Source organism: Nelusetta ayraudi, unplaced genomic scaffold (genome assembly GCF_046127955.1).
Source record: "Nelusetta ayraudi isolate G7.1 ecotype Tasmania unplaced genomic scaffold, CSIRO-AGI_Nayr_v1 ptg000015l, whole genome shotgun sequence".
Taxonomy (NCBI): Eukaryota; Metazoa; Chordata; class Actinopteri; order Tetraodontiformes; family Monacanthidae; genus Nelusetta; species Nelusetta ayraudi.
In genome coordinates, this window is record NW_027466065.1 from 3,387,177 (window position 1) to 3,411,473 (window position 24,297).

General features: G+C 48.4%; 1 protein-coding gene across 1 annotated transcript; it reads right to left on the bottom strand.

Moving 5' to 3' along the window:
* Nucleotides 1-1,847: 1,847 nt before the first annotated feature.
* Nucleotides 1,848-23,823, bottom strand: pdss2 (prenyl (decaprenyl) diphosphate synthase, subunit 2). Its single transcript, XM_076023532.1, has 8 exons — nt 23,329-23,823; nt 17,521-17,655; nt 10,041-10,239; nt 6,983-7,057; nt 6,336-6,512; nt 4,708-4,842; nt 4,121-4,156; nt 1,848-2,227 (listed from the first exon to the last, which is right to left on the bottom strand). The coding sequence occupies exons 1-8, from the start codon at nt 23,574-23,576 to the stop codon at nt 2,072-2,074; spliced, it is 1,161 nt and encodes a 386-aa protein (XP_075879647.1). The 5' UTR covers nt 23,577-23,823; the 3' UTR covers nt 1,848-2,071.
* Between the last annotated feature and the right edge of the window lie 474 nt (nt 23,824-24,297).

The following is a 24,297-nucleotide window of genomic DNA, read 5'->3' on the forward strand; positions in this document are numbered from 1 at the left end:
GGCCAACCTCCACCGGGACCCTTTAAAAAGTTGTGTTTGGTGAGAGAATTTGCCGCCCCCCCCCCAGCCTCCTGCCATGCTTTGTCCTTTTAACTTTCCATGTAACTTCCCTCATGTCTGCTCACAGCCACGGTGAATATTTCATGAGTGGCCCCGGGCTGTGGCTCCACGCAGGCAGAATGCCCGGGAAGCAGGAACCGAAACAGATGAGGAAGTGGAAGAACAAGGCCCAAACAGACAGCAGCTTGTTTTTGGAAATAGTTCACTCCGCGACTCCGTCCGACTCTCCTTTTGCATCCCGTCGTCGTCCGTCCGTCCGTCCGTCCGTCCGTCCGCCACTGCGGCTCTGCAGTGTGTTCCAAGTGTCAACGGCGAACACTAAATTCATCGGTGGACGCGTCTGTTAATAAGAAAATTATTATCGACGTATTGATGTGAAACGTGTGGCATCACGTTGTTCACCCTCCAGACACCAGTAGGCTGTCACTCCCAGTGAAGCACTGGATTCCCATTAAACAAGCCATGGTGCAGCCACAGGGTACAGAGTAAAGGCCAAGTGCACAGAAACGCAGAAATTCGTTTTTATATTTTGAAAGATAAATAAATATCTACCGAGTTTACATTAGATTGACCTTTAAGTCAAACTAATGTAGATCCAGCTAGATTTTAGGCCCCCCCAAAAAAAACCTTTCCATTTTAGATTACATTGTCTCAATCTTTCATTATCCAATTTTTCAGTTTACTGTTTTTTCTCATATTTTATTGTGACCTCTGTACTGTTTTATCACTTTGTCCTATGAATGACTTTGTCTTAACGTTTTCAAACTTAAAACAAAATAAAAAAAATTTCATCAGAAAGTTATAAGGGACAACCTTATTGGGAGGGGACAAAACCGAGGTGGTGTCAGAAGCCGAGCCGACGCCCGGCCGAGATCCTTCCTCCGGAGTCGTGGCCTCACGTCTTTCTCCCGACTGCTCGCCGCCCTTCAGCGACCTTGGCCCCCTGTCTGTCTTCTTCCCTGGCCGCCCTTCAGGTGGAACCAGGACGTGACGGACGGCTTGCCGGCAGCGGTCCGCTCTCACACCTCGGCCGACGCGGACTCCCCCCACCTAACCCCTCCCCCTCCCCCCGTCCATGCACAGCAGGCTGGCAAACCACAGGCTGGCGCCAGCAGCAGGGCAGCCAGCCTGATCAATACCGCTGCATTTCCTGTCCATTTGCTTCAGGTCCCTTCATTAATTATTACTGTCTGGCAGGAGCGTCAGCGCAAGTGGCTGGCGGGGAGCGGAGGGAAGAGCCCCGTGTGACCTTTCCTGCCCCCACCACCCAAACCTCCCCCCTTCGGGTCGGCTTGGATCACTTACACAGGCGTGGGGACAGACATAATAAGGCAGCGTGGAGGATGACATTACCCCCCCCCCCCAATGCTGCACCGTTTCCTCCTCTGCGGGGAAGCTAGCGCACCAGCCGCTCCAACACACACGCAGAGGAAATTTGTAGCGACTGGCTCGCAGCCAGCCGCAGATTTCTGGCAAACTCCCACGAGCATCCAGCAGCCGCGACTTCGGCAAGGCCTGCGCCGGCTTAGAACTCCACTCGGCTGCTGCCGAAACAGGAAGTGTCGCTGCCCACAGTCGAATTTGCCGTCGGAGGCACATCCTGGAGGGAACGCCACCCCCACCCCCCCGAAAAAAACAAAACAAACGGTGACGGTTCCGCCAAAATGAGGCAGATGAGTTCTGCGCCTCCACTGATAAGCCAGGTGACGGCAACCGAAAGTTTGCAGCGATGCTTCACTCACAAGAGGGGGGCGGGGAAGAGAGAAAAGCAAGTGACAACTTGATAGTTAAACACCTTTTGTTTTTATTTTTATTTTTTTTTCATTTTTTATTATTCAGCCTCGCGCGGCCGCTCCTGAAGCGCCGTGTCGTCCGGGTCGGAGCGGTTTGTCCAGACAGAAGCTGCATAGAGTCAACTGGCCCTGCAGACAAAACCAGTGTTTGTGCACGCGTGTGTGTGTGTGCGCGTGCGTGCGTGTGCATGAGTGTTGTGTGCGCGTGTGAGTCCAGGTCAGAATTTGGTGACGGCGGAGGCGATGTTCTCCAGGGCGGATCGAGCCTCGGAGGAGGGGAAAGCCTGGATGGCCTCCAGAGCCTTGTTGCTATGGTAACAGCACAGGTCCGCCGCTGAGCTGACGCCTTTCCCCGATTTAACCGCTGCCAAAAGCTGCCAGTGGACAAAAAAAAAAAAACAGAAATAAGCACACGTTAGTTTGTCTCTGTTTGGGCTTCACTCCTGTTCGTCGCCGGAATCATCATCAGCAGATCACAAAGTTACCACGCAAACAAAATGAGTTTCCTGAGATAAATATATATATATATATATATATCCGTGCTGTCTTACGCATTTGTGTCTCTGCATTCTGCCCCCTGGTGCCACTGGAGGCGGTGCACCGCATTTAACTGGCAGGGGATAAAGGTTCAGGCTCGTCACAGTGAGCCGTTGGGAAAAATAAGAAGAAGAAAAAAAAAGACGACAGGTCTTCGTCCTCAAAGAGAAGAGACCTGACTCGTGACAACTCCCCCACCCCCACCCCCCGGGTCGGCGCACTGTTTTTGGGAACACGACCCCGGCCATAAATAAAGAGCAAAGGCTGGGAAACGCATCCTTGTTGATGTCATATCTCCAACACGGCCACCTGGCCGTTTGTAAACGGCGTTGGTGTGCGTTCAACCCCTGACGAGTGGCTCAAATATCCAGGCTGACAGAGTTTGGCCGCCTCCTTGTGCCTCTTCCTGCTGCCGTGCGGGGACATTATTTTGCTGCGGGCATTTTAACTCATGAATTTTGGAGCTGCAAAGCCCCGAAGGCCTGCCTTAAAAATAAATAAATAAATAAATAAAAAAGCCGTTTTTTAAGTGCAGAGGGAGAGAGAGAGAGAGAAAAAAAAGCCAGCAGGCTCAATAATCATCTCTTTGCATTCAAACTTTCAGTGGCTGTGAAGGAGGAAACAGGCGGCCCAGCAGCAGAACAACCAGCTCGCTGCAGCTTCTTCTACTGACTGCTCACCAAGCTCCAAAACCCAGCAGAGATCTGCTGCTGCTGTGAGGCAGCGCGATGTGCTCTGTGCTTCTTCGTCACCAGTGTTTCTCAACTGGTGGGTCGCGGCGCTGTTAAGATTGGGTCGCGGCCTCGTGGGCAGTTTCCATCCAGCCATCCTTTTTCCATACCCGCTTATTCCTGAGCTCAGGGTCGTAGGGCGAAGGCAGGGTGACACCCTGAACAAGTCGCCTGTTCATCACAGGGCCACATAGACACCAACAACCACTCGCAGGCAGACACGGGCAGAACGTGCAAAGTCCACACAGAAAAGGTCCCAGGCCCGGAATGGAACCCACAACCTTTATGCTGTGAGGTAGCAGTGCTAACCGCTAACCACCGTGTTGCCCAAACGTGCGCAGTTTCCCCGTTTTTATTTATTTTTTTTCTGTCTCCTGCGTGATGGTTCTTAACATCAGGCCAGAGGGCTGCAGTTGAAAATTAGCCTCTGGCTAACACCGGCACTGACAGTAATATAAATGAATGTGCATGGTCCTCTCCAAATAAAATAAAACACATTTTTTAAAGTTTTAAAATAAATTTATTTTCATTTCCTCTCTACATTAATAGAGAAAATGTTGGGCATTTGTTTTGCAGGACACACAATTCAATCCAATAATTTCAATAATTTATTCACCAGACATAATGGAAAGTGGGCTAGCATTTTCATTTTTTTTTTTTTAAATAAATTTGGGTGCTGTGGAAATAATTTGGGTCGCGACTTCCTGATAATGAAGCGGGTCCTGGGACTCCACCAACTGAGAACCAGCAATCTGCAACCAACTCCTCCCTTCAAAACTTCTCCCCTCGTCCTCCGATTCCTTCCAGCAGCCGAGCCGGAGGAGATTCTCTCTCAACGTCTCTCAGCCTCGCCGGCTCCTCCACAAATAGGCCCCCTCGGTAACTAATCCGCGCTGCTCTGGTTTCAAGTGGGACCAGATAACCTCCCCAAAACCCCCATCAGCCTCCCCGTGTAGCGCCCCCCCCCCCCCAACAGTGACTCTGGAGGGGCGGACTCACCTGGGAGTAGTCCTGCTGGTTTCTCTGCGTCTTGGCCTTTTGCGGAGAGGAGAAGACAAACGAAAAGATTTCAAAGCCGTGTTTGAAACTAGCGGTAGCAGCAAATGCTTGAAGTAAATTAAACCCGAGCGGGAAAAGAAATCAAAGTTGAAATGAAAAGTCCGTTGCCACACGGGGGACACAAATGCTTGAAATAAATGTACTGCAACCCAACATGACAAGCATTTTTTTCCCCTTCTCAAGGTACCCAGTTAAAACAAATGAATAATGCAGAGAAGTGCGAGTCGGTCAGAAAAAACAAACAAGTTGTGCTGGGGTTTTTTTTTTTTCTGCCCCAGGGGCTTATTTCACTTTCAGATTTTTAACGTTTCAAAACAGTCCTGCAAAATCCAGGCTGTATTTTAAGGAAGAGCTGAACGAAAAAAAAGCACCAACAAAATAAATCAGGGGCTCTGCATATATCATGAATAAATACCCAAAAAGAATTCAAAACATTCCTAAAAAAAAAAGAAAAAGAAAAAAGAAAGTTGTGTGCTCATCAGTGCGGAGTCACATGACTCCGCTCAGCCAGTGGCGGCTCGTCGTACCTGCTGCAGCTGCTGAAGCCAGCGCTCCTCGCCGACGAGCTGGCGGTGGAAAACCACCGGGGCGGCGCTCAAGCTGAAGGGGAGCAGCTCCGCCGCCGCGCCGGCCTTCATGAACGGCTGCAGGTCCGAGTTGAGCTGCAGGAGGAAGGAAATCCCACAATCAGCCACAATCAGCACCAGGGAAACCCCTCTGGACAGCGGGCAGACCATTCGCACGTCAATCACTTGCATTGACAACCCATTGGCTTTCTATACCTGCCCCCCCCCCCCCCCCACTTGTGTTCAGTCAACCTTAAGGCACAGTGAGGATTGAAACAGAGTAAATATAAATGAAGATCCTGCTTCTGAAACGTATTATTAGAATGAAAAAAAAAAGTTTGGATCATGAAAGAAAAGCGTCTCGTCTGGGTTAAAACCAAAGGCAACTTCATTTCTATTCAACGTCTGAAGGAAAGAGATTTTCCTTTGAAAAGGAAAAAGAAAAAGAGGAGACCTCTTAGAGTAACAGTGGTCAGTGTTTGTTTTGCCAGGGCCTGTTTGTTGCTGTAACGTCGCTCAGTAACGGGATCTGTTTATAGAGTGACTTTTAGACGCAACCGGTCCTGAAGGTGTTCAGTGTTTAGCGCTGCGTTTCCGTTAAACCCCAGAATTGTGCAAAACCTAAATATCGCAAGAAAAAGCTGGTAAAGGAAACGCCTTAGGCGCTTTATGCCATTCAATGGAAACACTTGCAAATCGCAAATGCACTTTTTTGAAACATCGCTTTTATTTCGCGAAAAACTGTAATGGAAACCGACTGACTGATGCCCTGAATCAGAGCAGGAGTTAAAGGTCATGGCCACGTTTCATCCTGGACTCTGAGAAGATCCTTTGCACCATTGCTAAACACCAACAACAAACTCAACAACGAGCTCTCTGCTGTGAGCCCTAAAAACAAGGTGGTGTCAGAGGGCGGAGCCAGGTACTGGTGGCGTCTCTGAGAACCTTTGTGACATCATGACAGCTGGGTTTCAGTCACATGGTCACGATGAAGCGCAAAAGTGGCGCAAATTCAGATGGAGGACAGGAAGTAGAAATGGAGTTAGATTGGTTAGAGCGTGTCCCCAGAACAGGCATCCCAGGACAGATGTCCCAGGAAAGGTGTCCATAGGACAGATGTCCCAGGACAGGTGTCTACAAGGGCAGGTGTCCTAGGACTGGTGTCCCCAGAACAGGCATCCCAGGACAGATGTCCCAGGAAAGGTGTCCATAGGACAGATGTCCCAGGACAGGTGTCTACAAGTGCAGGTGTCCTAGGACTGGCGTCCCCAGAACAGGCATCCCAGGACAGATGTCCCAGGACAGGTGTCTACAAGGGCAGGTGTCCTAGGACTGGCGTCCCCAGAACAAGTATCCCAGAGCAGATGTCCCAGGACAGGTGTCCCAGGACAGCTGTCCCAGGACAGGTGTCTACAAGGGCATATGTCCCAGGACAGGTGTCCTAGGACTGGTGTCCCCAGAACAAGTATCCCAGAGCAGATGTCCCAAGACGGGTGTCCCTGGACAGGTATCCACAGGACAGGTGTGCCTAGGACATAGTGTCCCGGAACAGGCGTCCCCAGGACAGGCGTCCCCAGGACAGGACTCACCTTGTGGCCTAGGGACAGGTGCTTGCCGTACTGGTACGCCGCTCTCTGGGCCTCCTGGTCGTGCCTGGCGAGCTCCATGGCAGCCTGGCAGCTCTTGGCCAGCAGCGCCCCGTGAGAGAGGAAGGCTTGGTCCTCCCACGCCGCCACGTCACAACCGTCCTCAGCCGGACTCCGCTCCTGTGCAGAGAAACAGAGTGAGAGAGAGACGCCGCTGAAATCAGACTGTCTCACTCTGGCACGTTTCAATGAGCAGCCGACAGATTCTTTCTGCTCAGAAGTGGTTTTCAATCTGTATAAAAAAACCCATCTTGCTGCAGATGTTCAATAGCTTAATACATTTGTTTTTGATGAAAAGTTAGATAAAGGAATATTACATTAAGATTGACATTATTACATTAAATTGACATTGAATGTCATGTAGTGATTTCTTTTGACCACGAAAGCAGTACTGTGGCATGCTACTGGCTGTGATGGTCAAATGGATCAGATTGGTCAGCGAGTCGTAAATGCATTCTACATAAGGTTTCCTATACGTAGCATTTTAGATTGGCAAGTACTTTTTAGCATGAATACTGAGACGATTCTGCCATGTTTGTAACATAACAGACGTCCGTGCTGGAGAGCAGACAGACAAAACGTTTCTTCACCTCAGAGTTACTGTAGTTCTCATAGTAGAGTCCTTGAACCACATCGCCGATGGCGCTTGAAATCAGTTCCACCACCTGCCAGAAGACACACAAAAGCAAGTTCAGAATTCACGTATCAACAGATTAAAAAAACAAAACACAAAAGAAATAATCTCGTCAACTTGAATAAACGGTTCGATTTGCACAACAATCATCACGTCCAACAACAGCCAGGTGTCCTTGGAGAGGAGCTGCGGGCCAATCAGAAGGCTCCCTCGTCCCACAGCGTCAATGAACATGTTTTTAAAACAGGGAAGTGAAGGAGGCTAGCGGCAGACTCAGTGAAAGGCAAAAAAAAATTAAAAAAAAATGGAAAAATGAAAAAAGGAAAGAAAAAAAAGAATCACTTAAGTGAAGACTGAGGCCTCGTGTCAACAGCTGTTTGCTGTGAATCAATCAGAGGTGAGTCTGTTAAAGTTTGTGAGTGAGTGTGTTAAATTATTTGACAAAAGGAAAAAAACGAGTAACTCTTCACCTTATACTAAAACTAAAATATACATTTCTTTTTGTGTTCAACCGGCTTGACCGCCCGCCTCCACCCAGCTGCAGTTGCCCACCTCCTCTTACAGGGGGCATGCGTGACAACAGTTCAGCTTCCAGAAACACCACTTGCTGCTCTTATCAGCCGCCAGATGAGAGGCCACACGATCTTAGATTGGCACTCAAAACGCCCAAAAAAGAAAAAGAAAAAAAAAACCTTAAAAGTCTTTTCCCTCCGTCCTTCGTTCCACAGCTGCGTGTGTGTGTGCGTGGGAGGGAAGGACGAGTCTGTGCACTCAGAACAAATGAGCATAAATTTAGAGCTCCTTCAGCCGGTGGCAGACACTCTGGGCTCGTCACCGAGGTCTGGCGGTGGCGGTGGCGGCGGAGATGCTGAGGGAAGCCGACGGTTGGAGGGACGACGAGCCCCCGGCGTCACCAGATGTGTTTGTGTCTCTGGCAGGAGGTTGGCCGAGGAGAGGGGAGGCTTTTTCCCTCCTTTCTTTTTTTTTTTTTTCTGGTGGAGGGGGTGAGTATCAAGTATTCACTCCTCCCCCTCTCTCCCCCCTTTAACCGCCCCCTTACTCCATTCCCAAATCCAGCCGGATCGTGTTTTGCCGGCAGGTCTGCTAGGAGCAGGGAAACCGGAGCCGCGGTGTGAGGTTACAGTCGCAGCTTCTCCCAAGGAGCGGCCGCAGGTTTTCCTCTCAAGGCCACCGCGCACAATCGGCGAGGACGAGACTCGCACCCGTGCGTCCTGTGGCCCCTGAGGTGAACCCTCGACCTGTCGCCGTGGCCTCACCTCACCTCAGCATCAACACCTCAGCATCAGCAGGCCGTGAGGTCCTATTGACCTCCTGCAGGCACAGATAAAGTCTGACCAAAGGCCCTGTGCGCTGTGCATCTGGTGGGGGCGGGGCTTAGAATTCTTTATCTTGATTATTTTCCTTACTCTCTATGCAATGTTTTATGACCTGATTTGCTGATGAATGATTGTGCAGCTGAAACAGTGAATTTCCTCCAGGATAAATAAAGTACTTCTATCTATCTACTGATCTATCTATCTTCATTTGTATGTATGTATTTAACTATCCATCTATTCATCATTCTATCTATCTATCTATCTATCTATGCATCCATCCATCCATCTACCTATAACCTTTCTATTTAAGTATGAATAATATATCTATCTATGATCTATCCATCTATGATCTATGGATCCATCCATCTATCTATCTATGTATGCATATATGGATCTATTTATCTATCTATGGCTCTATCTATAGATCTATCTATCTATTTATCTATACATCTATCTGTGGATCTATCCATCTATCCATCTATGTATGGATCTATCTACGGATCTATGGGACGTCTGGGAGCTCGGTGCCGATGCAACCCAGAACTGAGAGCAGACAGGAACCGGGCCGGACTTCTTTCACTCTGCTCCAAAGAAGAAATCCACCTCCTGCAACTCAACTCTGACCTCAGCGTGACGGACTCTCCCTCCTCCTCCTCCTCCTCCTCCTCCTCCCCCTTCCTCCCTCCTCCTCCCCCTCTCCCAGCGACCCTTCACAGGCTGAGCACAGGCGCCGGCGCCCGCTGGGGCCTCGCCCTTGGTCCGGTTTTGTTCGCGCTCACCTTCCCAGACACGAGTAGCGGCGGGATATTGGATGTCCGTCTCCACCGCGCGCTCACACAAACTTCCACTTGTGGCCGCTTCCTGCGGTCGGCTCGGCTTACGCTCGCGCTTCTGCGCCATCAGCTCGCCAAGTTTGTCTGGCGGTGGAGCATCCGAACGAACGGACGCTCAAAAACTTTCATGTCCTTTGCAGCCATCGCCCGCCTCTTCCCACCGGTGCCAAATCAAGGCAACAATGAGGGTATACATCTAATTAGTGTCACTGGCAGAAACGTCACTTCCTCAGTCGGGGACTCACAGCGGATACAGACCGCAGGCATGGTATTTTTGGGGTTGTGGGGGTGGGGGTGGGGGTGGGGGTAGGGGTGGAGGGGCGTGTCTTGGCGACCACGAGGCCGACGCCAAGCCCTGGACTGAGAGCCCAATAAGTGTCAGGAGAGGCGCGGCAGGGGGAGGGGAAACTGTTATTTTGATCCACTCAAGCGGCTGCATTCTGACAAAGCGGCGCGGTGACAGCACCTGTCAGTGGGGGAGGGGGATGGGGGAAGGGTTTGGTTGGGTGGGGCGGATGTCTCCTCTGACCGTGAGAAATGGACTGTGCAACGTAAAGGTAGGAGACTCAGAGACCCGACCCGACCAGACCAGACAAGACCAGAACCAACCTGAGGTCTGAGGAGTGCTTCTGTCAGACCATCGGCTGCATCGTCAGTCAGGAAAAAGGAAAAGATTGGAAAATCCTTAAAACATTGGAAGTAAAAGCTTTTTCCAACCTGGACATGGATGTTTTTTTATTAAACCCTCAGAAATTCTGTCCAGAGACGAAAACATGAAAAACCTGACACAACTAGGCTAACAAGCAGTTATTATCGTGTCGCTGCCAATATCAAGCGTCCAGACCTTGGTGTTATCCAGCTGGGCCAATCCCGTGCAGGCGTTGGCCAACAGGAAGTCGCCGCTCAGGACGGCCATCTTGTTTCCAAACTGCATGTCCTTCACCGGGCCGTCGGACACCGTGCACTCCTTCAGGTTGACGATGCCACGGTGCACCAGGAAGGCCGTGTGGATCAGCTCGGTGATTTCCGCCAGGTTCCGCTGGCTGGGAACCCAGAAGAGAGATGGAACAAAAACATTGAGATATTTATTTATATATATATATATATGTACAAATGTTCTCTTAGGCAGCTTCAAAAAGAGGCGTTTCTGTGGGTTGACAGCTTGAGAGCTTTTTGACAGAGAGGCTTTTTTTCCTCCATTGTTTTCACGCTGCTAAAACATGTGTTCTGGTAGCGTCAATGCCACAGGTAGGCACACCGGCACACAAAACTGTGACAAGGATCCCATATTCATAACAGATTTTTTTTTTTCTTTTCATGATGGCGAGACCATGCACAATTTACCATCATGTCCTTAAAGCGTCTCCCGCTAAAACCGACGCTTTAGTGGATTGGTTAGCGAGGGCCGTCTCAGAGGGCGGAGCCAGCGCCTGGCTCGGTAGTGCGGTCACCAACCTGTGAGGGGAGTCAAGCTCTTTGTGACATCACAAAGGGCTGGATCTCAGACGTCAGTGTTGCTTTCTCATTCCTGTGGCGTTCACTGGCTGACGTTGACAGAGTGAATTTCGCATTAAAACAAAAAACCCAAAATGACTTTTAAATGCAAGGCATTTTGCACAACTCGATTTTCAAACGTCGTCGCTGCGTCGTCGCAGCTCAATCAAAAAGTGTCCCGATAGGCTCGCTCGAGGCAAACTTGAGAAAGCGTTTCTTTAAATGTCACGCGTCGGATTAAGGCCACTCAAAGGCACAAAATAAGGCTGCCGCCGGGGGGCTTTGTTAGGAGGGGGGTGGGGGGTGGAAAGAGAGAAAAGAAATTAAAGTTATCATTAGCAAATAACAGCCATTCTTGATTATGAGAGAACAGACATAAAAGTGGTATTAGCGTCGAGGCTTTCAGAGCGGCCTTGGGGAGGATATAATCAAATGTTGATTCAGCCGTCGGCTGGGGGATAATTAGGCGCCTCTCCATATGGAGGAAGCTCGCCACGCTGCCACGGGAGGATCCATCCACACAGGGCTGGCTGCGCTGATAGCCACTTACCACCTTCTTTCAGCCACCGCGAGAACCTGATGAGCCGGTTGTCTGCCCCACACACACACAGACTCACACACAGACTCACACACGCACCCTGCAGCCAGGTAATTGCCGTGTTCGCCGTCGGCGTGGAAAAGATGTGATTAAAATTCAATAATGTCATCTATTTCTCCTCTCAATCACACCCATTGTCTGCTTGGCTTCCACCGCGCACTGATGCAGAGCAACAACACGGCCTCGCAAGCAGAGTTAATAAGTTCAGGGTTTTTATATGAAAGGAAATTAACAGATTGACAGCCGCGTTGTGGAGGTGCGGAGCTGCACTCCACCGGCGCCGGGAGGTGGGGGTGGGGGAAAGGAGCGAGATGGAGTGACTGCCGTATGGAAAAAAAATTATATACATTTGGCGATGCTACTTCAAACCAGAGGTCAACCTGCACAGATTCACAGAGTTGTCCAGGTTGCACATCTGCCATTTGTCCTCAGTTGTCATGTTCTCACTGGAACGCTTTGCAAGCCATCAAAGCAAATGAGGGAGGTCACATGAGGCTCAATGTAGCCCCAAGTCAAGGCTCTACACGTGGCACTTATTTGGATTCATCACACTGAGCAAGTCAGCGGAGGTCTAACCCAGCGTGGCAAAACTTCCCCTGCAACCACGAAAAGACTCGACGGGAAATTAGACAGTGATGCCAGGGCTGCACGCTTACTTTTCTAAGTGGTAGCACTAGTGCTAGCAAGCTAAAGATTTTAGTAGCACACAGAAAGATTTAGTAGCGCACCCAGGTGGACAGTTTGCTAACATGTTGATGGGGTTATAGTTGATTTGAGATGGCTAGCATACACGTAGAACTACAACTCCCATGGAGCGGTTTTACCAACAACGGACGGTTACTTATATAGGTCACAGTATTACTGGTTAAATGAATAATTACAACAGCTTGAATTAGTGGTGGACTGATAAAACAATCAAGCATTACACATAGCTTAGGGAGGAATGTTGACACGCCTTCAATTAAAATAAAAGCCATTCTGGTTGAATCTCTAGGGGAGTCTTTTCAGAGGCGCACTGCTGAATAAAGATAATCTGAGTGTGTCAGGGCTGTACGCTTGCTTTTCTAAGTGGTAGCATTAGTGCTAGCAAGTTACAAATTTTAGTAGCAAAAATAAAAATTTAGCAGCAAGTTAATTATTGAGAAATTAATTTGAACCGGGAAATGTAGTTCCTAAACAGGTGACTTGAGATGGATAGTATACACGTAGAACTACAACTCCCATGGAGCAGTTTTACCAACACGGTTACTTGTATAGGTCAAAGTAATGCTAGTTTTCCCACTTCATGAGCATGTTCGTGATGCCTTGCCTGCGCAACTCATTCGCACATGTGCGAGTGGATACGTATTTCTCTTCGCACAGGAGGATCTTTACTCTGTACAGTGCGACGAAAACTGTCGCACTGTACAGCCCTGTATGCCCTTACTTATTGGTACAATTCATTGATTTTGTGGTAACGCAATAAGCAATTCTTGCGAAAGCTCCAAAAACAGGCTGGAAAACAGGCGTGAGGTTCGCTGCCACCCAGGAGAAAGACTTGATCAGTGAACAGGACATTGCTCTTTCCAAAAGGCTGAACCTCTGCAAGACGCTGCACTGTTTAACCCCTGTCGTAATGACCACGCTGTCGACTGTCGCGAGGCCAAGTTCCAATTGAAATAGAATTGCTTTTGTGCAATCAAAGTGAAAAAAAATGGAGTCTCTTCCATCGGGACATTTAATAAGAGCGAAATGGACAAAAAAAAAAATCCTCTTCCCAAAGTGGTTCCTTAAATCCAGCAGGAAAAAAACAAGGGGCGGAGATGGTGTGTGTGTGTGTGTGTGTGTGTGTGTGTGTGTGTGTGTGTGTGTGTGTGTGTGTGTGCGTGTGCTGGAGGAGGGTGGGGAAGTGGAGGTGGAAGGGGGTGGGGGATGTGAGGGGGGCAGAGGCCTGGAGTATAAATAGCTTTGGTGCCCAGTTGCATAGCAACCGATGCCATCTTGCCGAGGTGTACCGCCCCTCGGCCACGCCCCTTGTCCTGACTGTTCCCTTCCATTTTCCCTCCCGCCGCCGCGGCAGCCTGCCGCCGCGCCGTCGCACGCAGCCCCGGCCGACGGGAGATTGATTTTTAAGAGGAGGCCTGTCCGTCAGACGTGATGGCGGGCGTTGACGTGTTCCGAAGCTTTTCAACCACCTCTCACTTCACATATTAGTGTGTGTGTGTGTGCGTGCGTGTGGCAGTCTATCCAACTATCCTCCATGCTGTTCCTATTCTTTCCTGTCTTTGTATCCATGCATCTACTGTACATGCTGCAGCGTGAAAACTGAACTTGGCTACGTTCGACTCACCGCTTAGCCCGACAGCGTACGTGTGACAAACTCGGTGGCGCCACCTACGGGGACGCCAGTGGCTGTGGCCCGTAACCAATAAACCTGAGACGCGTGCCGGCCGGTGGTTGGAGGAACACATTTTTTTTTCTTTTTTAAAGGCATCATTAAAATGTTCTCTGTGCCAGTAATCAAGAAACTTTATTGCCGTGCAACCAAGTTTGTTCGTTATCAATAAATCAGCTGCACCGAGGGGATTTTTTTTTTTGGCCTCTCTCTCTCTCACTCTCTCTCTCTCTCTCTCTCTCAGTGAAGCCATGTTGATAGAATGGAAATCATGCCAATTTTAAAACAATCGTTTCTTTATTTCCTGCCAATTAAACTTTGACACACTTGCTCAATAGCGCCCCCTACATAGACCAAAACACAAAAATGGCCATTGCGCCCTCTAGGAAGGTCGTAGACAGATGGGACAAAGACCCATGTGTTCCTTGAATTCACACCTAATTTCCATTAATGCTGACCTTTTACACCAAAAGAACCGGAAGTGAGATATTTTCACTTGTTTGAAAAAAATCCCAAAACACAAAGATCTGGAACCGCAGGTGCGACGGACTTGAAATCAGAGTACGACGTAGACCAGACCTTAATGACCTACAGTTATCAAAAATTTTGTAATAGAGGCTTTTGTTTTCATTTTACGTCCCTTCAAAGTACAGGTCTTTTTCAAAAAAAAATTTGAACCCCATTTTCACCCCTTTCCCTCCAATCAACTTATCGCCCCTTCTTCTATGATCCTTCAGCCTGTGCAAATCCATGTACTTGCAAGGCACAGGGGGGACGTCCGTCTGTCCGTCTGTCCGCGCACCGGCGTGTCGTCCACCCGCGCGCCGAGTCGCGTCCGGCCGAGTGTGACATGTTTAACAAATGCTGCCCGTCAGGAGGGAGGAGAGCGTCCCCCCCGAGAGGTTTCAATCACCCCCTGCCCCCACTCCACCCTGACTCCCTCCATCTCTTCCATTAGAGGCGCTAATGAGCCCAGGAGAGTGTGTGTGTGTGTGTGCATGTGCATGCATTTTGGGTTGGGGTGGAGGGGCTGACAGGGGGAGAGTGAGGGAGCAAGATGGTGCAAATGAGGTGATCAAGTTATGCTCTGTGAGTGTGAGTGTGTGTCTTTTTCAACCATCCATCACACACACACACACACACTAGTGAGGGAATGCGGTGGCAGTGTGGAGCTGGCGATCCAGCATCAGGTCAGGAAAAGTGGGAACGGGACGGAAGGGACTCTCGGGCAACGGACCCACCAGAATGTTCCAGTTGCTTCTAATATTAGGAGCTTTCTGCCACACACACACACACACACACACACACACACACACACACACACACACACACACACACACACACACACACACACACACACACACACACACACACACACACACACACACACACACACACACACACACACACACACACACACCTTGTGCCAGCCGGGCGGTAAGAAAGAAGCCTTTCAGGCGGCCTGCGAACGAGCGTGCAGCCGTGCCAAGCGCAGCAGTCACTTCTGGAAAGCGCTTGGCACACGCCGGCGTCCCCGCTGCGAACTGCATGCTGGGATCCCGTCGCGGGGCTGAGGGGAGCCGGAGCGCACGGCGAGGCCCGAGCCGGAGCCAGGCGGCCAGTTCATTAGCGCCGCGATTTATACCATAGTACGGACGAATCAAGGCAGTTGGTGTTGATTTGTTTTTTCCCGTAAAACTCCATGGAGTTTCATGGAGTGGATTCTGTCGGATGGTGACAGGATGCTTGACTGATTGATTGATGGACTGATAGACTTTAATGATCTCCAAGAGATATTTGTGTTTGCAGAAACTAAGTCAGTAAGTAAAGAGATATAAAGGGACAATACTTTATAAAGTACACTATAACAGCAAAATAGAAATAACACAAATGGAAAGAGTCAAGGTGTCGTTGGGTCGACAGCAGCTGACCTTTCGGTCATTGGACGACCGGCTCTACCTCCTGAGCCACAGTCGCCCCAACAACATATCGTACCATTGTGCTTTTTAAATGTGTCTCCACTGACCTGTTTGACGTCGCATCTCAAAGACGCAGCTCGATGGAAAAAGAAACCCAGCTCCTGTTCGCAGCCTACCGACAAAGCCGAGTGCAAATGAAAATCAAAATGTGTCGCAGCTGTGGCTTTATTGTCCGCGCATTCCATCGCGGGCACCGATAATGCGTGTTTACAGGGAATTGATACAGGCAATAACCACAGCGGGGGAGACGGAATCACGTCGATAACAGAAGTTTTATGCAGCCATTAACCCCCCAGTGGCAGGGAACCGGGACGACGGCACCGTCTCCTTTCTTGCTCCACTTGCTGCGGCACATTTATGGCCCTGTGCAACGCTACACGTGTTTACCCGCCGCCACAGTTTTGTTTTCTCTCCCCTTCGTTCTGTCGGGCAGGAAATACACAGCGATGGAAATATACGGGAGCCAGGAAGACTGAACTAATAGCCGCGGTTTTGGATTACAAGCTGGCTTTTAATATATTGAACCAGAAGAATTTGCCCCGGTGGAAAGCAGCTGCGCCGCGACCGGCCCATAACTCCCCGAGTCCACGCTTCGCAGCGGTGATTAAAGGTTGTTAAAACATTTAGGGAAATCCTCAAGGGCACCATGTCTCTTATACAACGTTTTAGCAATTTGCTCCCCGGTTGCCACTAGAGCGACTGCAGTTTTTTTTTCTTTTTTTTTCTCTCCCTCTCTGACTCTCTGCACAGATTCACAGCCGAGGCTTTTAGGGCGAAGGATCCATCAGTGCGTTAAAACGTTGACACTTGCAGCGTCGAAAGCTCTGAAGTCGGATGAGCGGAAATGTTTCCGGAAGTGGAACAGATGTCAGGGAGCAGGCGGGTTATTTTCTGTGGCCTTGGTTGGAGTAGCCAATGGCGGCGCGCTCATTTAAAAATAATAAAAATGATGATATACTGATATGACGAGAAGAGCACTCCTTGCATTGTTGGTAAAGATATTTTCTGACGCCTTTTTTTTTTTTTTTTTTTTTTACTCATACTGAAAGGCAACAGGATTCCTCTAATGTCAAAGCTTGAATTCTCACGCATCCACCTTGAAAAGCTCTGAATCACATAGATTCCTTTCTTTAGCGGGTCAGAATGTGACCTTTGACCTATCAAACCAACCTCAGCATCGCTTTTTCTGTTGCTCCCATTTCCTGTCATTCTTTACCTTGTTTCTGTTGGTAAAAGGTAGGGCTGTGTGATTCATCGAATTTAATTCGGAATCGGATTTATAAGTAAAGACGATGTTAAAAAAAAAGAAGGAAAATCTTAAAATCAATTTTCCTCTGGCATGCTTCCGGGCTGTGCGCCTCTTACAAAATGTGAAGGTTTTGCACTTCATTCATTCATCATTGTTCAAGATGATAGAAAAACCTTCTGTTTTTGAAGTGGGGATTCATTTGTGTTTGGCTCTTTCAGATTTCACTTTATTACCAAATAAGGGAACTTCATCTTTGTTTATGAAGAACCTGCTTGTTTTCAAGTGCAGTTTGGTGAAAGTGAGGCTCTCGCTTCATTGATCCCAAGGGATTCCTCTTTGTTTGGTCGAGAAGACTGTAAACGTTGTCATTTTACTAAACCCAAGGAGGACTGACAGTATCTTTCAGCTGCACTTCATTCCCAGTCGGGAAATGCTGTTTGCTATTTTTCTTTAAAAAAAAATATAGATAAGCTATTTGAAATTTTTATTCCATTGTCATTTGTAGTTTTACCAAAAAACATCAGAAATTGAAATCGATAATCAAGTTTTCTAAAGGGATTTTATTTTTCTCCAAAGTGGCCCAGCCCTTGTAAAATTAGGTGGAATAATGAAAAAGAAGCCCAAACACACCTGGGGTAGATGCCGCTGACCATGTCCTGAGCCAGCAGGTCGGAGGCGGCGTGGCTCGGCCCGGCCGCCTTGGACAGGAGCAGCACCACCAGCCCCCTCATCTGGAGGTTGTTCTTGCTGTCGTAGACGAAGCCCCTGCAAAAGAAACAACAGCGTGCCATTGACTGAACCGCATGAGAAGCAACGCCGTGGCGAGTCCAGCGGCAGCAGCGTGGAGGAGTAATATCTCCTCTCGCCGCATCCACAGTTCACAGAGAGCTCCACTTCAGTCGAGACCGCGGGCTCGCGGGGAAGCGCTCGGTTATGAACAACGGGCAACAGCGAAAGCATTTATGTTCCCGACATCTGTCCCTCCGCGCCGGCGGCTTCTGACGGCAGCGGCGCCGGCTCCCGCGGCCCACACTTCACTCCGCTTTAATGAGCGACGCCTGAGAACCGGACTGCTGCCGTGCCAAGCCGGAGTCGTTTAAGTGAATGGTAAAAATCTGTTTGCTGCTTAGCAAAAAAATGTGCAAAAAATTTTTTTTAAAAATTCGAGCCGCGGAAAATGCTTTGTCAGGAATGCAAAATATTGCTTGTGAGGTGTGGTGAAAAATGCATTTAGGACGGTTAGGCAGATAAATACAAAACCTTTGTTCAAATCCACAATCCAGTTAAAGGTATTTCGTCTTTTTTGCGAGAGGGATTTGTTTTAAATCTTGTTTTAAGGTAGTAGAAGTGAAATGAAATGTCAGGGATGCCAGGTTTGCTGCTTCTTGCTGCCAGAGTATTTCATCAAGTCAAGTGTCAATTGACTTGTGATCAGGATCACCCGCTACATGGCACTATACGAAGCTCTGACAACGACTCAGTCATGACAAATAATCAGAAACAGATCACGATATTTTAGCAAGTAGGGGGGGGGGGAAACAGAAGAAGCATAAATGATGCATTTATCGGTCGCCAACACGCCCCCCACTGCCAAAAAGAATGCATTATTTAGAAACACACAAACTGTCAAAGACAAAAACAGTTCTGAGGTTATGACATTGAAGGGAAGAAAAGAAAGGAACAATGAATTCAGGAAACCAAGTAATAAAAAGATACATCTATACACAGGAAAAAAGGGGATAGTATGAGACAGAAATGTATCTGGAAGTAAATCACAAATTCCTGTCAATAAAATCGCTGTAACATTACATCTGGTGGCCGGCCCTCGCTGTTTATCTTTACAAATAGCAACCCAGTCTGCTGTTGCCGCTGCATGACAAATCACAAAATCTATATTGCTCCCCCAAAACGTTAAAGTCTTGTTTATGACAGGATGTCGGGAGCATGAATAAATAAACAAATTAGATTTATTTTTTTTGTCAAACTGACACGATTTGCTGTACATTTCTGTTGGGTTTAAAGGGGCGGGGACACATGGCAACGGTCCTCTGAGAAATTCACAAATGTGTGAAAAACACACACACACACACACACACACACACACACACACACACACACACACACACACACACACACACACACACACACACACAGGCAGCCCAGCGGCGGTCTCGCCTGCGCGGCAGGCAGATTAAATATCTTTTTCCTCTCTCCGGGGAGCGGTTAGACAGAGCACCTCTAATCCCGTCCCTATGGGAGCCCCCCCGCGCCATGAATCACACTCTCGTTAGGGGCTCCGAGGCAGACAGCCGGCCACGCCCCCCTCCGCTCCATGCCCAGACAGCGGCCTCCGCAAGCCGCCGCCGCCGCCACCCTCCTGCCTCCTCTGACCCACCCCTGCGCCACAGGGGGAGGCGGAGGCGCAGAGGGTGGATGCAGGAGATAAAGCGTGATGGTGGGGGTAGGGGGGCGTGGGGGGTGGGGGGCGAACAGAGGGACGAGCTCGAGGACGGGATGACAAGATACATACATTAGCGAGCGGCTAAAAAGCGCTCAAAACTGAAGCTTTGCAAACAAAGACGTCTCCCCGTGAAGCGGCCGCTCAGGAGGTTTCTGTAGGTCCGCCTTGAAATTCTCCTCGGAGGACAAAAACAAGGAAGGAAAAACAGAGGTGGCACGCAGATGAACGCATCGTCTGCAAAGGGTGAGGGGCGGGAGGTTGGGGTGGATGTGGAGGGGGGGGGGGGTGGGCGTGCAGAAAACATGCATTGCGAGCGGGAAATGATGAAGCTGCTCTCCTCCTGGGGGAGTCCGGGGTGAGCCGGTGGCCTGAGGGTGGCGCATGATTAATATTTATGTCACTATCCACACCGGCACGCATCAATCAATCACGACCGCCCACTCGCGGAGGGGTGGGGCGCGCGGATGATGGCGGTGAGGGGGAGGCAGTGGGTGGTGGTGGTGGTGGTGGTGGAGAGGGGATGGGGGCTGCTGTCATTTTAAAGGGTTGTGAACAGGTCGCCACGCCTCCCGCTCGCACACTGCAGCACAGGAATTCAGGGAACTTTATCCGCCGTCGGCAGCAGCAGCAGCAGCAGCAGAGGGGCTGCAGTGGTAATACATGCAAATGTATGAAGGCACACACCTGGTGTCACATTGATGCCCCCGGGAGAGCATTTTCTTTTTCGCCAGGTATGGAAAGACGGGAGGAATGTGCCAAGCTTAGAGACGCGTCATTCTTCGGGAATGATGTGGAAACTCACCGGCCTTTTTTTTTTTTTTTTTTTGCCTGTCTGCATAGCATGGTGAATTCTGGGAGAGCAAATCAGGCCACGTTCACACTGCTAGCCCAAATGTGATTTTTAGCCCATCCAGATTGAAACCGGATGGCTCTTTTGTAGTCTGAACGGTGACAAACCACATGATATCCCGTTTTTGCAAAACGGATTGAAACTACCTTTGGGAGGTAGTTTCAAAATCGCATTTGGACGAATGCGTGTCAGTGTGAACAGCTCCAAACACACTAGGGATGGGCGGTATGGACTAAAAATGTTATCACAATAATTTCTGGCATTTATTGCGATAACTATTAAAGTGACGATAAAACATGTAAAACAATTCAACTCCATCTTTTGGGATTTTTTTTCAAACCGTACTCGAAAAAAACGCATTTACACGAAGCCGTATTTAAAAAAAAAAAAAAGTAAATAAATCCCATTTACACAGGTACGCTGGAAGCGACGTAGTACCTATGCCCGGCCTGGTGCGGCGCCGCAAGTTTACTCCCTGAAGGCGGAAGAAGAAGTAGAAGAACGCCTGAAGCATGCCGCGTTTACAGAAGCGCTAAAAAACAAGCGCCACTGAGAACAGAAAGAAAAATCGCTCGTGAAAAGACGGTGTGGACAAACGGCAGAGTTGAGCACAAAGCCTAAAAAGGTCCATGTTAAGATTGACTCGGAGTTGTGCCAGTAAAAGGTCGCTAACATTTTTGCGTTTCCTGCCTCAGCATCCCGGTCAGCCGACCCAAAAGAAAATAAATAAAAAGTCAAACAGGATGGACAGAGGAGGAAACTCATTGACTCGTCAGTGTGTGGGGAGATACAGTAGCTCCATTCAAGCCAAGCTCCAGGGTATGTATCGCAACAAGTGCCGCTGTCGCAATTATATGATGTCACACACTACACGCTGTGCCGACAACGCCTCCGCTCCGACGACGTTGCTACAGCAACCCGTCAGGTGGGTCAATAATGCGGCCCAGTGTGAACAGAGCCAGATCCCATTTGGACACTTGCTAAAAAAAACAGTGTAGACAGTCAGCCTTAAAAATCGGATTTGAGAAGGAATCTGATTTGAAATCAGATTCGCCTGCAGTCTGAACGCAGCCTGTACAGAACACTGGTAGAATAAATGCCTCAGATCCAGTACAGAGGCAATTCAGATTGGAAGGTGACACGGTGTCCTTCAATGGACTCACTAATTCACCCATCAGCTTTTATCTACCCTCCTGGATAAAACCTTGAATTGTTTCTTGCTTTTTCTGCACCCAAGCTACTGTATGAAGCACAAAGCACATTAAAAAAATGCATCAAAAGTGGTTGTCAGGCAACACCTGCGTAAACACAAATATTTTCCTGTGCATAGTTTTTGCACGTCTGGAAAAATGTCAGCCGACATAAGTCACTCACTCCCTCAAATAACAAACAAAGCAACAAAAAAAGAAAAGAAAAGAAAAGAAAAGGCCGAACATCAAGTGATCCGTAAGTCAACCCTCTTCCTGTTCAAAGTCTCAAGGTCTGTCCTTAAAGCGAGTGAAGTTTCGTCTTTGGGGCCGTCGTCCCCTCGCTGTAACTGCACACTTTGGGGCAGCGTTAGCTGAGCTCAGATTTTCAGAATGAAAGGAAAGTAAAAACCGAAACCCAACTCCACGAGGGGCTGCCTGTCTGCTATTGTGGATATTTTTATCTGCTGTGTGTCTAAGGCGGAGACACAGTGGGAAATACGAACCAGCCAACCCAAGCTGACAGTGAGGAGTCAGACTGTCAAGCGGCTCCCCCCCCATCCCTCCCCCGCCGGTCCCGCTACAACACCCAAATGGATTGTCATATCAGATTTAGGTGTATAGGTTATTACACCCTTGGGCTCCTGTTTCCAACACAACCGTCTGCATGGCGGGATCCAGTTTGAGGACTCTCTCTTCTTGTTCTTTCTCCTTTGGTCCAACTTCCTGATGTCTTTGATTGAAAGGGGGGGGAAAAAAAATCCTCCGGTGACATTAAAAGAAGGGTTTCAAAGATGTGACGCGCTCTGCTCAAATGATACGACTGAGGGAAGCTCCCAAAATCTGTTGGATTTGTTCCACATGTCCATTCAGGAAAGAGCCCACAGAGAGCTTTCTAAGGCAGGATTGTGTAAAGGACGGCAGTAGAAGTGTTGTTCCCTGGCCAAGGAAAGCAGTGACACACAGTGCATTAAATTAAACTGAATGGAGTTTCTTTTTCCCTCTTGCGGTATCCAAACCCGCTCGTAGCAGCTCGGCAAAGAGTTGCACTCTGCCTTCATTTTTCAGTTCCTGCCTTCCTTGTTTATGAGAAACTTTACCCAAGTATTTCATCAAGCTGAACGTTGAATATTTCTGTGACTGTTCTAAGGCGAACAGGTCATCATAGTACTTAAATATTATAGGGTAAGGCAACTGACTGGTATGGTGTCTTGAAGACGTTTCTCTCACTTTACTTAATCCAGAATAATTCAAACTTAATCTTCAAGTACGGACATCGAATATTACGTGAAGTTTCAAATGTGTGATATTCAAATTTCATTTGAATACTGTAGGACAAAACAAATTTTTATCTGAAAATAAACTACTTCAATACGACACCTCACACAAATAAAACATACACTGCATGTATTTTCTTTTCGCACAACACAACACAGAACACAGATACCGCGAAATAAATGAAAAAAAAAAAATCTGGAAACCATCATTCACGACACGTTATTGACTGAAAATCCAAACTATTGATCAACTGTTTGCCCAACATGTCTATTGGACATGAAAGGCGATAGACCGACAGCAGAAACGTGGTTAGATGTGTTTGTGTACAAGTGTGGCAGTAATAACTGCAGTTAAATGAGAGCCGTAAAAAACTTCAATGGGCTGTAAACTTTGAGCTGTTCAAACCACAACGTTAGCAAACAAGGTAAGCTTTAGTTCCTGCCAGGATAGCAATAAAATGGATTTATAAAGCTGAATTGCAGTAACTGAGTTATGATTGGTGATGAATATATATGTGCGTACACACACACACACACACACACACACACACACACACACACACACACACATTCTTCTTTTTTTTTTTTTTTTTTTTTTTTTTTAACTCTGTAGGCATGCACTGTCTTTGCCGGTGAGATGTAAAGGCAGAGTAAGTTACCTACCTGGCCGTGTTGAGTAACGGGTGCCTGGTTCCCACCAGCTTCCTGACGTGCATGGCGACGTTGCTGAGCTCATCGCTGAGGAGGCAGCGGAGGCTCATGAAGGAGGTGGGATAGCCGACGATCTTCTCCGCGTCCGACACCACTTTGCTCCAGTTGGAGGGTCCCGAGCTGGAGAAGAGACTCAGCGTCCTCCGACCTCGGCTGCGCAAAGCCCGGCAGGACATGCGGGACCAGGTAAACAGAGACATCTCGCTGTCCGACTTTCTGAAAGGCTGTGCTGTCGTTAGGCTGTCGTTTCGGGCTCCATGCCACCGTATTTAGCAGCTAATGTTGTGAGACGAAGCTGAAGGACGGCAACATTTCCGCTAGCGGACTAAAATAAAATAAAAATAAAAATGCCTATGCACACAGAACTGCTGTAAAAGCCCGTGACTAGCAAAGTTTCAAAACACACGACCTATCACTGTGCGCCGCCATCTTTGAATACGTAATACGTGATGTCGTAAAGAGCGCAGCGTTTCTACTTCCGGCTTCACCGAGTTGAGTAGGTCAGACTCGTCAAACCTCATCAATATACTATCAAAGTTATGTGACCTTTGTTTGTTGACTCCCACGTTAATGTTAATGACAAGCACCTTTCAAACCGAAGTTGAGGAAGGTGTAAAATGCAACAAAAAACGAGTCTTCTTTTGACATCTTAAATATGTTCATTGGGATCATGGGGGGCTCTCTTAATATGTTTTCAGCAGGATGTCACAGATATTGATTAGTGGTAAATAATGATATGAGTTGTGGAAACATAAATAATAATAAATAAAACAAATGTTTAAGCTATACAGTATTTCTGACTGTATAAGAGTATGTCGCAAAAATGCTCTGCTAATGCCCTCTTTGCCTCAATAGAGTAGCCGTCTTTGCTAAATGGTATGATATGGCCAAAGTAGATGTTTTCTCACTTCAGCTCTTCAT

Excerpts from the sequence above, each read along its gene's own strand:
- pdss2 (XM_076023532.1), bottom strand. The coding sequence starts at position 23,576 with ATGTCTCTGTTTACCTGGTCCCGCATGTCCTGCCGGGCTTTGCGCAGC. Across the intron at positions 6,513-6,982 it reads AGAACTACAGTAACTCTGAG|GAGCGGAGTCCGGCTGAGGA; the intron begins GTGAAGAAACGT and ends TTCTCTGCACAG. Across the intron at positions 2,228-4,120 it reads ACCAGCAGGACTACTCCCAG|CTTTTGGCAGCGGTTAAATC; the intron begins GTGAGTCCGCCC and ends GTCCACTGGCAG.